This window comes from Xiphias gladius, chromosome 23, assembly GCF_016859285.1.
Source record: "Xiphias gladius isolate SHS-SW01 ecotype Sanya breed wild chromosome 23, ASM1685928v1, whole genome shotgun sequence".
Taxonomy (NCBI): domain Eukaryota; kingdom Metazoa; phylum Chordata; class Actinopteri; order Istiophoriformes; family Xiphiidae; genus Xiphias; species Xiphias gladius.
Window position 1 is genome coordinate 6,613,775 of NC_053422.1, and position 14,774 is coordinate 6,628,548.

Here is a 14,774-nt window from a genome sequence, read left to right on the forward strand (position 1 = left end):
TGCTTTGCCTGAGCTTCAGTTTAATGCGTTTTAACTCAGCTTGCATCCCTGACACAGACAAGCCTGAATTCTACCACAGGGCCAAACAGACCTACAATATGGAGAGCTTACTCAGTATTTTCACTCATGTTCCTAAAAGAAGACAATTGCTGTAATTCTTCTGCAACTTATTGCCAGCAAAGATGATTTGTCAGCTGGGCAGCAGCTTCAGAGAAACGAACTAATGCTTTTGATCTTGTTACCGAGACAGTTGGGCTCGGTACCGGCTCCTATCCCGTTGAGCTCCTCTTGGCTTGCTCTCCCGTGGAAAAGGGAGTAGTGATTCCACCCATTACGCATCAGAAAACACGTTGGGCCACCAAATGCAAACACAGAAATGACACGTTCAATCATGTTCCTCCATTACATTCCTGATATTAGTAATCCAATCCTCCATTTTGCAGGAGGCAAATGCCACTGGCAATGTGAGATATTAAAGAGGGGATTATGGAAGTGGAGAGTGGGGGGGGGTTTCCAACACAAAAATGTCTTGTTTGGAGATTAAAACCTCCACTGCTCTATGACTAGTCCTGAGCAAATATAAAGTACCAGACCTGCCGTGCGGTTGAATGTATATTAGACAGCAAATATAATATGTATTGAATAAACTTTCGATTCTCCCAACAGATGCTAGGTTGGACCGGGGTGTGGGAATCTTTGCAGCACACACTGCAAAGTCTGACCTGCAAAAATATTTAATCTTTATTAGCTTTACTAACGATGCCAAAGCGTGTGCACTGTCTACTTGTTATGAGTAATTCACTGCAGAGGAATTCAGGTCCACAAGCCGATGTGAGATTTCTGTTTTCTTTCCTGAGAACTACAGTGTGTGTTGGCTGACAAACTTACGAAACCAGATAAGAGGATGAAAAAGATAACAAAGGTGCCAGACGCTCCATCAGGTATGTAACTCATTTGTGACAGAGCACAGCACTGAGCAAGGATTATCAGTGTCATACTCTCCACACCAAAATGCTGCTACATATTCTGTGTCGATCTGTTAATTTTATATACCCGTGTTGTTCTTATCTTCACTTCACTTCACTTCATTTTATTGTCCTTTCCAGGGGAATTTTCCTTTGCAGAGGTCATCAAAAATACAACAGACAACATGAAGTACATAAATAAATAAAGAGGGTTATGTCGGCCTATATAGACAGACATAACTATCAAAAAACACTCCTCAAAGAGAAGCAAGCCAAAAACAACTTTACAATTACAAAGAAATGGTACAACATGACATGCAATTTTTTTTGTATTTGATGCTTTCTGTCTCTGGGAGCTTAATACCAAACAACTGTTACAACAGTATTGCTATTCCGATATGTAAACGGCATATATGCCAACAGCCAAGTCATGAAAACACAGATTTTTCTAAAAGCGCCGGTATATCCAACATGTCACATAATACTATGCAAGTGCTTGAAAACTAAACAAACAAGGATGCTTCCTGTATGACAAAGTCTCTTCTTCGAGGCAATTGAACCCACGTGAGTTCTCTGAAGTCAGAATGTGGAAAAATCTTTCTCATCACTCATCTCATATGACAAACACATGGTATGAGCCTTCATCTCAAAGGTAAAGCTGAAACTCTTTCTTTAAAGGGTCATTTTGACCTTAATGCATCTGTCTAAGTGTAGCATCTGTTGATCAAAGATGACAAGCAGATGACACCATTGGCCACTAGCAATACTTGATGGTTTCATAACATTTTACAACCTATACATGTCTATAAATCTACACATTTAATGCTCCAAACTAGAAAAATGAAAGAAAAGGAGAGCGTTGATTCAATGAAAGACTCACAATGTTTCTGTCTGCATTAAAAACATTTTAATTTTGCAGGAAAGTGTATTTTTAGAGATTGACTTAGTGTTGCCATTAAAATTTAGTTTTTTACCTACTATCAATCAATCAAACTTAATTTATATAGCTCCTTCATATAGGTTATTGAAATTCAAAGGGCTTCATAGGTGAATGACAAGTTAGCGACAAGGTAGCACAAGTATCAACAGTAACCCAACTGTAGACGTATGTACATGAAAAATACATCCCTTAAAGATCCTGTGCGACTTTTAAAACATTAACAAATTTGCTTCCATTCTGCCATCAGACACCTTGTTATGAGCTGGTTTCAGACTGGTGGCCAGTATTGCATTTTAAAATTAAACCCTGAAGCTCTCTCTCAGTTGACTTGCTGACATCTCCCCTGCCTCAGTGGCCCTGCATTCCCCCCAGTTATACAACAAGCCTGGGCATCTGGAATGTCATTCTGCATGCATCACCAGCCTTTCACTCTGCAGACCCAGCAGCCCCACTGCCAAAGCCCCAGATCCATTCTGCCGTCTGACTGAACCAGTGCAATCCCTATTCTGCACCCCTGGTCTGAGCTGGAGGACGAGGTGAATGGAGAGAGCCGAGGGGGGGGGGGTCTCCTCACTCTGTTAAACTGTTAAACTGAGTAGGTGTTGAGAGACCCTTAACAAGGATGAAGATTAAACTCCCTGGTTACGCAAGAACTTTAGACCCAGCACAGAGAAGGAGAGGTCAGTGGAGGGAGGAGGATGGGATTCTCAGGAGTGACTGGCCATGACAGTGTAGTCAGTAAAACAGCATCCAGGCTTGAAGGGTTTACCAACATCCCTTCAGATCTGCAGCTGACCATCCAACCACCTCTCACCTTGCAAACATAAACAGAATTTCTTGGAGTAACAGCGTGGCCACACCACACGAATACCCGGAACCTTTGCCCCGCCATTTCTGAAATAGAAGCTGACAACGCTGCCAAGAATGTGCGATTGACTCGTGACTTTTGCTTCCCGAAATACAACTTCACTGACATTGTAATGGCAAAGAGAAAAGGGCACTGAAGTAGAGAGCTCAGAGGGAGAGTGACTAAGCTATCCGCTCAAAAGTTTTCCAAAACGTATCAGTCAATCATCGCTGCGTCTATCACCCATTTCTACCACATTCACCCCACAGCGGGAGCTCCATCTTTGTTTGGGATTCAAAGTTGCCAAAAGTCGTGTCTAACCCCCCCCAAACATGAAGAGCATGAACACACCCCTTTTACTGGCAGCGCACACTGCTCACTCACAAATCCAAAATAACATCAAAGCCATGTTTTACATTCCAGGCTCGAAGGTTTTACTACAACCAGCTCCCGGTTAGGAGGCGAGTCAGATTTTTTAATTACAACCAAAAAACACAGGAGTTTCTAGGCAGAGCTTCAGTGAGTCACATACAGGACCTAAATGCTGCTGTAGTCCAGACACTCACCCCTGGCTGTCCAAACTGTTCCTTGAGTGACACCGCCACCTGATAAGATAACAGGATCCTCCTTCTAAAATATCCCCCTGCTGCTAGTCCAGAGTAAGTCCGACAAGCACGTTCCAAGTCCCGAGACTTTGATGTGACTGAGGCATATTGTCCTGTGCACGCACCAGTGGTGCTGCTTGACATCTGTGTGAGAGAATGGGAATGTGTGACTCTGAAAGTGTGTGTGGATCAGCCTGTGTCCAATGGCTCTGCCCCTTCTCTCTCTCTCTCTCTCTCTCTCTCTCTCTCTCTCTCTCTGTCTGTCTGTATGTACTGTGGTGCACTGACTACATTCAGCATTCCAGCATACGACTCACTTCCTGCTACAGAGTTACAAGTGCGTAAAAGAGGGTGTGTGTGTGTGTGTGTGTTCGTGTTATGGAGGTGTGGGTAGCTTTTAACAGTTTTCGTCCTCCCCTTTTGGTAGAAGTTACTCATGAACTCTGACAACACTGTCAAAATTTCATAATCGATGTTAAATACTAGTTAGATTGACAGTATCGTACCATTTTATTTGTGCGTCTTGCATGTGTCTGTGGCCTGTTTAAATTAGTACCTGGCAATGTAGTATAATGTTGTCCTGTATGATGTTTTCTATTAAAACTAAATGTTGTCCTCTATTTTTATTATTGCTCTACAGATGAAAAATAGTCTTGTGGTTACCTCTGACACATTAACAGCAATATTTTAATGTACACTATCCTCGTGACATAAAGCAAAAAAATGATTTTAGAGATAATAATCAAAGGTTCAAGTCTTGTAACTCTATATCTTGATTAGACGAAATGCCCAACTGATTATTCACACAACTGATCAAATTACATTGTTTAGAACCATTGTTCGCTTTTTAAACTTGTTAGCTTTCAAACTTACTTTTTTTTTAAAAAAAAAAAAAGGCTTCTTCTTTTAATTCCTTCTTTTTCTTTACTTTGAAGTTACATCATGTAACAGCTGGGTGTCTTTTTTTCGCATGCCTAAGAGTCACATGACCTTCTCTCTGATCAGAATTAACACAATTTTAAACCATGACCAAAATTAGTGCCCACTACAACCAAACTATAAAAACGTCAACTCTTATTCTTTGGCATAAATAAGGAGCCCAAGATGTTCTGAAAGAGATATTAACTAGTATATTATTACAAACTAAGCTAGTCTGTGAGAAACTCCTGGTAACTTACAATCTTTAGCTGTGATTCATTACAAGTTGAAAAAGTTCTGTTAAAACTCTGTTCTTTAGTTGTGGACACTGCAGTGTATGTGTGATACATGTCTAAATGTCTCTTTCTTTACTTTGATGAAAGTTACATAATGGAGGCTTGTTATGTGTACAGTTTTTTTTGATCTAAGTTAAAACCATGCCAAAAGTGGGTGGGGGGTTGGTTGGCTGCGTTGTGTTGGTATTTTCGGTGGAGTCAGTCTTGCTTGGGTTGTAGTTCTCATTTTTGATGAAGTCTCCCTTTTGTTCCCATTTAGTTTAAATTGAGTTATTGTAGACTGCTGTGGACAAAAGTGTCTGCCAATTGAATCAGTGTTATGAGAAGTATCCACTTCATCCACTTCCCCATACTTTTTCTTTGTAACAAACCTTAGCCACAGACTTCATACGCATCCATTAGCACTGATCCCAGTTTGAATGTGGCTGCTAACAACACAGCTAAGGTTGTAATGATTAGGCGGAGAAGCGCATAAAGGATTAGACTTAAAACTGCTTTACTAGTGAAAAATAAACGTAAGTGGGAGTAGAGTCTAACTAACAACTTTTGTCAATGCTTAACCCTAACCTGCAGCCCCTTTCCTTAATTTCCTAAGTATGTCTTATTTCCTTTAAGTGATTTAGCATTTCACTTTCATAAAGTTTGGGGGACCTGAGAGGACAGATTTAAACAAAATTATGGTCAAAATTGATGTAGCAGTAGCAGAGTTATGTTGAATTCTAGTGTCTACTAGTCAGGATCAAGCAAAAAAAAACAAAAAAAAACAAAACAAAACAAAAACACCCTGATCCTTCAATTCCCATAATGTACAATTCTAATACAAAAAAGAAAAGCCTCTAAAGCCTAGCCAATTTAATTTCAAATTCAAATAAATAAATCAATAGCTTCTCGGTGAGAACCATGTACATTTATTATTAAATGTGTATAATTCTGGCCTCAATCTGGAAGTCCTAACCGTAGGAAGAGGAAATTAGACTTAAAGGGAGGACCTAAAGAACGTTAGCTGTTGTGACGCTAGTAGCCTGAGTCCAACTGCCATCTGCAGGGGAAGGAGAGAAGACTGGACAGGTAACGCAAGCAAAACTGCACAGAAACTAAAGAGATGTGAAGTCACGTTGATAAGTTGACTGTGACAGGAGGGGAAGAGAGAGGCAGGCTGTTAAACGTTGTGAGAGAGAGCGCGCTGCATATCGTTATCTTGTCAGAACCGTTGCCATTCCTGACAGCAATCAGTGAAATTTCTCTTTCCCAGTTTTAAAACTTAAGTTTATCATTAAAACTCCTGGCCGAGGCTTGCAAACCCGTTCCTGTTTAGCTAGATGCTACCTAGCAACACAAATGACAGATATATTCCAAGGCTCAGTAACAAGATTTTATGATGTACACAATAGGAAAGCTAGATCAAAATCAATTTGTATGTGTAAATTAATGAGTAATTAATTTAGTTTGATAATATATAGCATCCATGGTATAAGTGGGATATAATACCCTCCGAGTTTGTACATTCAGTCATGGAACTGACAATTTATCAGGTATTATCCTTCATGTATTTTACATTAGATCAACTTGTTTAAACTTTCAATTCAAGTATAAACAGCATCAAACCTGCAGTTACAGTAACAGTTGATTTTATCCATGTGAGCAGTAAAAATCACACTTAAAGCCCATTAGTGTCCCTCAGCTACCACAGAACGTATACTATATGAGCAATACTAAAACGAGATGAGTAAGATCTGTATTTGCACAATTAGAGAATAACATCAATGGATCAGTTTGTCATCTACAGTCACAGATGAGTCTATCTGGGCTGCTGCCGGCTGCCAAGAAATGCTTTGAGCTCCACTGACCGTTCTCCTGGCAATTCAGACGAACAGCAGTGATGAGGCGGACGCTCCAGTGCTGACTTGAATCCTGGTTACTGATATGAGCTAATTCAGTTTGGAGAAGCGGTTTTGGTTAGCCAATATACAGACTGATGATCAGGAAACGGTTCAGTGGATGACCGGAGGTTAAGTCCTGACAGCAGTCTGCTGATAAGGATATTAAAGGCAAACAGCAGCATGCAGCAGGGGAAGTAAAACCAGTGCGGAGTTAAAGTGTATGCCAGAGTGGAAGTTTAGTGTTTCACACTGTGGGATATTATTAAAACTCTAAGTAAAAACATTTTCAATAGGTTCATTATGCAACATTTAAAGTAGAGACATTATAGCTTCTGCACACTTCAGTATTATTGCTTTTTTGTTAGGCCATTATTTTAATGTTTCTCCTAATTTTTATAGTGTTTGGGTATTTTAAAAGTTCCATTTCTTAAGAGTTGCAGCATCAACACTTCTCGTGTTGAAATAAATCCTTTTAGAACTAACTCCACGTTTGCAACTTTTCTGAAGGAAAATTTAACCCCCTACCACCAACCCCTGTGCCAAAAGTCATTGGATTTTTTAAACCAGAATATCACACTTCTTTTAGATAAAGTTAACAAACAATACCAAGATCAGACTACAGAATGTCAGCCTGGTTTGGCCAACAAACATGGGGCATCTGGAAGGAAAATGAACAACAGGTGGGATAATTACTTGTTTTTATTCCATTATACTGGAAGACAACCAACACAACAAAATGACAAAGACTGCTATTCAATATCTGATACTAGCTGCTGTCACCATTAAATATACATATGCTTTATATTAAAGTGTTTTACTTTAATAAAATTCATTATTATTTTTATAATATAAGACATGTTCCGTAACTTGGGCCCAGAGGAGCACAGAGCACTTTATTTCAGTGAAAACACGTGACTATCGCCCTCACGTCAGGAGCATTATCATACTGGTGGGTGACGTCACCCTCTGCACACACACAGTACACAGTATATGGACGCTGTTCACCCACTCACCCTTTTTCCTTTTCTATCAAGTGGGAAAGAGGAGGACAGTGCTTGCCTTCACCAATTAGTGATGATAAATGGTTTCAGATTCACTTTCATTCATGAAACTGTTATGAATTACTAACACATTTGTTGTTGGTGCTTCCAAGTGGAACAGGTTGACCCCTGATGCTTTACTGGTGTGTGCCATGAAAGATAGAAAGATATTATTGGTCCAAGTCCAATATTTAATCTGTCGTGTGTATCAGTTTATGATCATCTAATTTGACAAAAAGCCTTATTGTGTAACCTGATCCCGGAATTAGAGGGCGTGATATACTAATATCCTTTAATTACATGTTTATACAGCATGTGTCTGTACACGTTTTAAATCTGTGTCACCCATTTATTAAGATTTATTTATTTGGGTTGTATTTGATTTCACACTGGGCTCTGGGTTAAATAAGGCACAGAGCCCTGGCTTCTTGATTTGATGACTGAGTCATTCATCTTCCACTGGATCACATGTCACTACAGGGACCAGCAAGAGGAAGGGAGCAGAGAGAGGGAGAGAAGCACTGAGAGAATGACGGAGGCATATCAGGTTTTCAACCTTGTTGCCAGCGTAGATATGAGCCGCCATTTCTAGGCAGGGCCTGTCTGTAACCCAATTCCACCACATCTTTAAAAGCTTCAGGAAGTCCCGCTGGACTCTGTTCAGTTCCTTGTGTCACAACGAATTTCCCGTCTGAGTCATTTTGCCCTCACCATTTCTCCTCTTTGTAGACTAGCTGATGCAATGTGAACTCTTTCATTTCTTTGTCACTATGGCCATTAAAAAAAAAAGACTGTAATGACAGAAAAAAAACTCCAAGTCTGCCAGAAGCAAATGTGGAAAATATACTGTAAACTGTTAAAACTGTAGTTGTTAATGTGTACTGAGATAACTTGTGGACGTGTTTATGTTTTTACTTTTCTGGGCGAGACCAAGGACAATTTTCCTGCCTCAGCTGGACGATAAGCTTTTTTTCTATCCTATTTTTTTTCTATTCAATTCTATTGGTTTTTCAATGGTTTCGGCTTTAAGAGACTGCTAATGATGAAATTCCTCAACAAATAAACGACCATTCAATATTCAAACGTCACGTCTGTGATAACACTGACATACACAGGATGTGTATTATGCGTCCTCCTTTGACATCTGATGGCTTCCAGTTAGATTGACAGTATCGTACCACGCTGTTAAAAATAATTTCTTTGGTACTGTCGCTGCACATACAGTAATACCAAAGCTGTCATGAGGTTTATTCCTCTCGTTTTCATTCATGAACCGAAAGTTTACACAGTCATTGAAGAACTGAGTGAATTTAATGACCTAGGGTTCCTTGAAATGAAACCTTGAAATTGTAATGTGACACCTGGAATGTGTCATTTTAAAAATGTCCCTGATGAAAATAGGTCTTTCTTCATTCCTCCCAAATGATCATGTTTTTAATACTGCAGCCACACATTATGGTCTGAGGTAGAGGCTAAAACTAAACTAGAGGGCTAACAAAAACCTGAAATTATAAAACTAGTGACATTCTGAATCCCAAGTTGCTCATGTCACCGTTTTCAGTCAATAAATTCTCTGAATCCCATACTTTATATTTAAACTAATTAGAGCTACCACAACCAATAACACAACCAATAACATCAAGTCAGAAGTTTAACCATCTACCCACCATCCAGAATCTTTAACTGGTCGTACAGTAATTAATAAGTTTTCTTATTTCCCACCTTTAAGGTTACGTTTTAATTAAATTTACGCAGCTAAAACTAGCTGTTTACGGGTTAAGGAAAGATGGTGGTCGTGGCTAAAAGAAACCTACATTTACTGTTGGATGGAGATCGGACACGAACCACCGTTTCTGGTATCAAGGTCTCAACCCAATCCCCTACCCGCTAACTGTAACAACATCACACTACTTCCACCCTTGCTTCGAGAAGACAACAGCTATTAATCACGCAACCACTAGAGGCTGTTGTCAAAGAAGTGTAAAAATACGTAATTTTAATTAGAGTGTCAACAAATGACAGATACTGTTGTGTTCCCGGCGAGGGCTATGTCAGAATTTAGGTACGGAGGCCACGCATATCATTGCGTGCAGACAGCATGCACAGTATAGCATAAGGTCCCTAAGCAATTAGTGTCAGTTTGTGTTTGTTATTCTAGCTTTTCATATGATCCTCAACGATATCACCGAGACAAATGTTTGCGCACTTTGTGATTTAAGTGCTTTTGACTGAAACTGCTCAATGTGCAGTTTTGTGCATCAAATGTATAATTTTGTGCAGTTGACAGAAACACGACAGTCCTGTGCAGTGCAGCTGGCATCACTCTAAAACAACGTAAGCTAATTATCAACCCCATACAGTCTCATGCAGCAGAGTAGATCCCTACAGAGGCTTCTTTGCAACATATGCTTAGTAAACATTTTCACAGCCTACTCCTCCCCCAGCGACTGCAGTCGGGCATTAACTTTAATCTGCCAATACCTGCAAATCCCCCTCCAGCATCCCACACACACTTTCACCTTGGCAAAACTGAAAAGGTTATATTTAAGAGGGGAGCAGCCTTTTGGCACATTTCCGATCGAGCCTTCCGTTTAAATGCCTCCCACGTTCATGTGAATCTGGAGAATGACCACTGCCGACCCCCACGTACAGCTCTGCAAAACTCTGCTCCACGGGCTAAAGTGACGGCCTAGAGCTCTTAGTGGCCGTAGGTGTGTTATGCAAGCCTAATGGATGAAAAGCACATTGTATTCAAGACGCCCACAGCAATGGTTCCTGTAACATATCCACTTGTGAAATCACAGCTTTTTAACATTTGGGACTTGGCTTCAGAGGTGGTGCTCGCTGCTGTGAGCTGGAGAGGGGAACATGAATTTTAAGGCCTCTGAAGGCGTAATAGATAATTATTATCCGTGACCACATTTGCTCTCTGCCTCTCTTCTTGCTTTGAATACTCAAATATTTGTTCCTTGGTACAAACTACCTTGTCAGATAAAGTGGATGAAATTATATGTAACAAACAATTAAGGCAAAGCAAGATGGTTATATTTCCTTTTCAAAGTTGCAGGCACTCTTATAATCAAAGTAGCTGGTGGCTGCTCAAAAGTTTCTAGATGGCATGACTTGTGTTAATGTTTAAATGTAGTGGTGTGGTATTGTTGTGCTAAATTACAAATGGGACATTGTGATTTCCTGGGTAACAGTTCACTTTAAGTCCCTCTATTTATCAATTATGAGCAGTAGACAATATTTAACAAGTGGTTTATACGACACTATAAAGTAGCTGTACAGAGCTGTAACGACATTTTAAATTGTTTAATAATGTATAATATTTGTCTGCAATTATAACTTCTCCTATGAAGGCATATTTTACAGTATTACTACTATGATTTACTATATTGTCCTTTATAATCTATTTATAAACTAGCTTTCACTTATGGGTGCCCGCAGGAGGACACTTAAATCTACTTACAACTACATTATAGTGAGCTATAAACCACTTATTCAAGGTTTACATACTGCTTATGAATGCTATACTGGGGTACCTAAATTACCCCTTAAATATAAGTGTTGCCAATTTCGGTAAAATCCATTGTGGATTTGGCAAAGACTTTTATTTTGAAGGGTAGAGTTCAAACCTTCGGGTGTTTTCTAACGCTTCCTAAAGTGCTGGAAACATATTTCTATGGGAGTAAATGTGTTCTAATGTAGAGGGAAAATGTTCTGTGGTTTAATAGGCAGTTTAGTGTCTGTATTATTTTACTAACTGGACGTGTTGTGTTCCCACTTACTTTAATTCCTCTTTTTGTTATAGGCTTTCTCCTGGGGAGGTGCTCATTTACTTTGCTCTTCTTACTTTCTGCGTTTTTCTATACATGTGAGGTTAAGTTAGTTTGAAACCTTCAGCTCCATGGTTTAAATTTTGGACCTGAGTGTTTATTTAATTTCTGCATGGCTGCAGAGTAGCTTCCAGTGCCAGAGTGTACTGTGGAGACCATGTTGGCTAGTGTGAAGCATTTTGTGATTGTGTTTATGGTACTACACAAGCAAAGGAAGCATTTCTGTAAGATAGTCCCTGTGAATGCGTTGTTTGTCTACAATTGCTGGTATGTGGGTTTATGTCTGGGATATTTTTCACTTGTGACATTTTTCAAAATGGTCATTTCTTTTGTGATAATTTTCTGTATCTTTTTACAATACTTTGTGTGTTTGTGTGTCTGTGTGTGTGTGTGTGTGTGTGTGTGTGTGTGTGTGTGTGTGTGTGTGTGTGTGTGTGTGTGTGTGTCATTCAGGACTTTTCCACAGGAGAAAATACAGAACATGTATGCAAGAGAGACCCTAAACGACCGTGAATGCTTTGTTTCTCTAGAATTGCAGGAAAGTTATGATGCCATCTCCGCATCCTTTCTTTAGGTAAGAGAAGCAAATACAGTGTGTACGAGAAACATTGGGATTTTAGGGACTATATCAGCAAGCAGTGGAAATTGAAATCATGTGTACCAATTTACTGCCAAATATCTGCCAAACATTCACATATTTTTCAAGTGGATGGGAAAAAAATTTCACTTTTCTGAAAATGAGTTGGCAGCAGTCGTCACTTTATCCTGACTGATCTTCTTCAGTGACATTATAAATAAAACCTTTGTGATAGGTTAAAACGTTTCCTTTTGAGAAGTCCAACAAGCGTGTGTTTCCTTCGAAATTTGTAGTAGCTACTTTGCACACAGTGTTTAACAAGCCAACTTTGGTAAAATGACTCAACCCCGTTTGCTCCTCTGCATGAGAGCAAGGGAAACCACCTTTTTTCAGATAGAATAAATTAAATTTGGCTCTTTATTTCTTTCAATCGATCTTCCTTTGTGACTGTTCTAAATAGTCCTGAAACGGAGAAAGCTGCTCATATGTTAGCGCCTAGATCAAGCCATCAAACAGCACCCAGACCGAAAATGGCTGGACAATGATCCTACCTGCTTCTGGGCAGAAACATGGACTCCTTGATGAAGACGGAGCCAGACAACAGGATGTACCAGCAGCTTCCAATGTCGTCAGGACTGAAAGAGAGGACAAGAGAGACATTTAGCACAAATTAGCATAGAAAAAAATGAGTTTGAAATTCTGATCAAAACATAATGAATCTGAATAGTGAATAAGGTAAGGAACTGGGTAAAATTGGTAAGATATAGGCCTTTATGAGACATTCAAATCCAAAGTCACATAATTCTACAATTTCAAAGCAATTTCTTCTGTTTCTGATACTGTACTTTACAATACTGAATGATCAACTTCAGGGTATATTTTGTTTTCTTGAAATTACTATACGGTATATTGGAAACAAACCATCCATATGTATAGGTCCTGCTACACTCTGAGGTAAAGCTGTAAGAAGAGCAAGCAAATTAAAATTTCAAGTTCCTTCTTTTAGAGCTGAAATGATTAAGTAAAGTTTATTGCCAGAAAATTAATCTGATAATTGACTAATCGTTAAGGTCAATGTTTGAGCAAAAATGCAAAAACTCAGTGGTTAAGGCTTCTTAAATGTGAATATTTTCTGGCCTTCTTAGTTGTCTGTGATGGTAAACTGAATATCTTTAGGTTTATTTTTAGGATCTTCTGACATTTTACGGACCAAGTGATTAATCTATTAATCTGGGAAATCTTCAACAGATTGATCAATAATAAAAATCTACGCTTATGGCAGCCCTACACTCTTGAATGTTAATATTTTTGCTTTGTCATTTGCTTTAACTACATGTTTCTGTAATGATGCTGTGATTAAATGCATCGGCACTGTAAGACAGCTAAAAAAAAAAAAAAAAAAAAAGTTAAAAGTTAAAGTTAGAGGAAGAAAACACGAGAAAGAGAGAGTGAGGAGAGTGTTAGAGAGGGAGCACTATGAATGAACTGAGCAACCATGTCTCATCCACCCACACCCATGGCCCTGCTGAAACACACAGACGAGGAAAATGGGCATCACAGACAAAGTAAACTCAGGCTGAACCCTGGATGATGCAGCTGGCAGGTCAGGTCTGTACAACATGACTGTTAAACTAATATACAGCAGTACGCACGCACGCACATGCACGCACATGCACGCACACACACACACACACACACACACACACACACACTTAAAAAACACTTTTTTTTCTTCATTTAAAGTATAGACACTTTTTTACGGTTGTAAGAATTACACGGCATTACTAGTGAACCAGAATTTTTCTTTAGATAAACAACTCATTATATATAAATTTCAGATCTTAAATCCAGACTGCCAGTGTTAATAAAGCATGCTGGCAGTTTTTTAGTAAATATCAGTTTTTTTTTTAAATGCATGAATATCTAAGCTTATCCTTGAGCCTTCATGGATAGCAGAGGGATTGCTAACAGATAATCTCACAAGACCGAGATACACTGACTCTTGTATGCTGAGTACATTCAGGATTATCAAAGAGGTCATGTATGATAACCCACTGCTAATGTAAACTAATGCTATAGAGAGAGAGAAAAAAACAAGTTAATGCTTGCTTTCATTTATATGCAACCCGTCAGAAGGCTCAAAGGGCAAACATAACATATGCACTCACTGTGCAGGCCAGCTCAAATATCACAGAGGAAACTGTTGTTGTACCGTCGTGGTTTGTGGTAGACTAACCTGGACTTTGATAAATATAAGATTCCTTGTACCTCTAAATAGATTTTACTGGAGTTGAAAAACAGTTACAGTTTGTGTTTTTTCCAGCGAAGATGAACAGTGATCAAATAATGTTCAAGACAATTAATGATTAACTGTGATTTAAAAAAAAACAAACAATCCTTCTTTGGCGGCCGTTGTCGATCAAATGTGTGACCTAACAGCTCTCTGACAGTAAAAAGGAAGTAGATATCCAGAGAGGAAAGTATTCACATGACATGTAACACTGAAACCATCTCTCTCCAGTGCTCGGAATTTGACATGAACAGTGAAGTTTCAGCAATGGCAGACAAAAATAGGCATGTCAGTAAACAAAAAATGCTTTCATTTTGCTGATGTTAAAAAGTAAAGCCGCATTGTGACGGCAAAAACTATGGTTATTTTGCCAGATATTATGATTTAAGGTCTCAGTTTGGTGCAGTTATTGCTCATTTCTGCTTATTTCATTCTAAGTGTTTCAATGTTTGACTTATTTTGCCTTTTTTTTTTTTTTTTTTGGCTTGTTATTGCATGTCTTATTCAATCCTTTAAAGCGTGGCTAATACTCACAATTATTCTCATTACTCCTTAAAGAAACAGCTTGACATTTTGA

At 39.0% G+C, this 14,774-nt stretch overlaps 1 protein-coding gene across 8 annotated transcripts in view; it reads right to left on the reverse strand.

Moving 5' to 3' along the window:
* Positions 1–14,774, reverse strand: part of rapgef2b (Rap guanine nucleotide exchange factor 2b) — a 115,045-nt gene that overhangs the window by 60,050 nt on the left and 40,221 nt on the right. For all 8 annotated transcript variants that reach the window (XM_040119573.1, XM_040119574.1, XM_040119572.1 and 5 more), the window contains exon 4: positions 12,459–12,542. In XM_040119573.1, the coding sequence (XP_039975507.1) occupies positions 12,459–12,542 (84 nt within the window). The remainder of the gene's footprint in view (positions 1–12,458; positions 12,543–14,774) is intronic.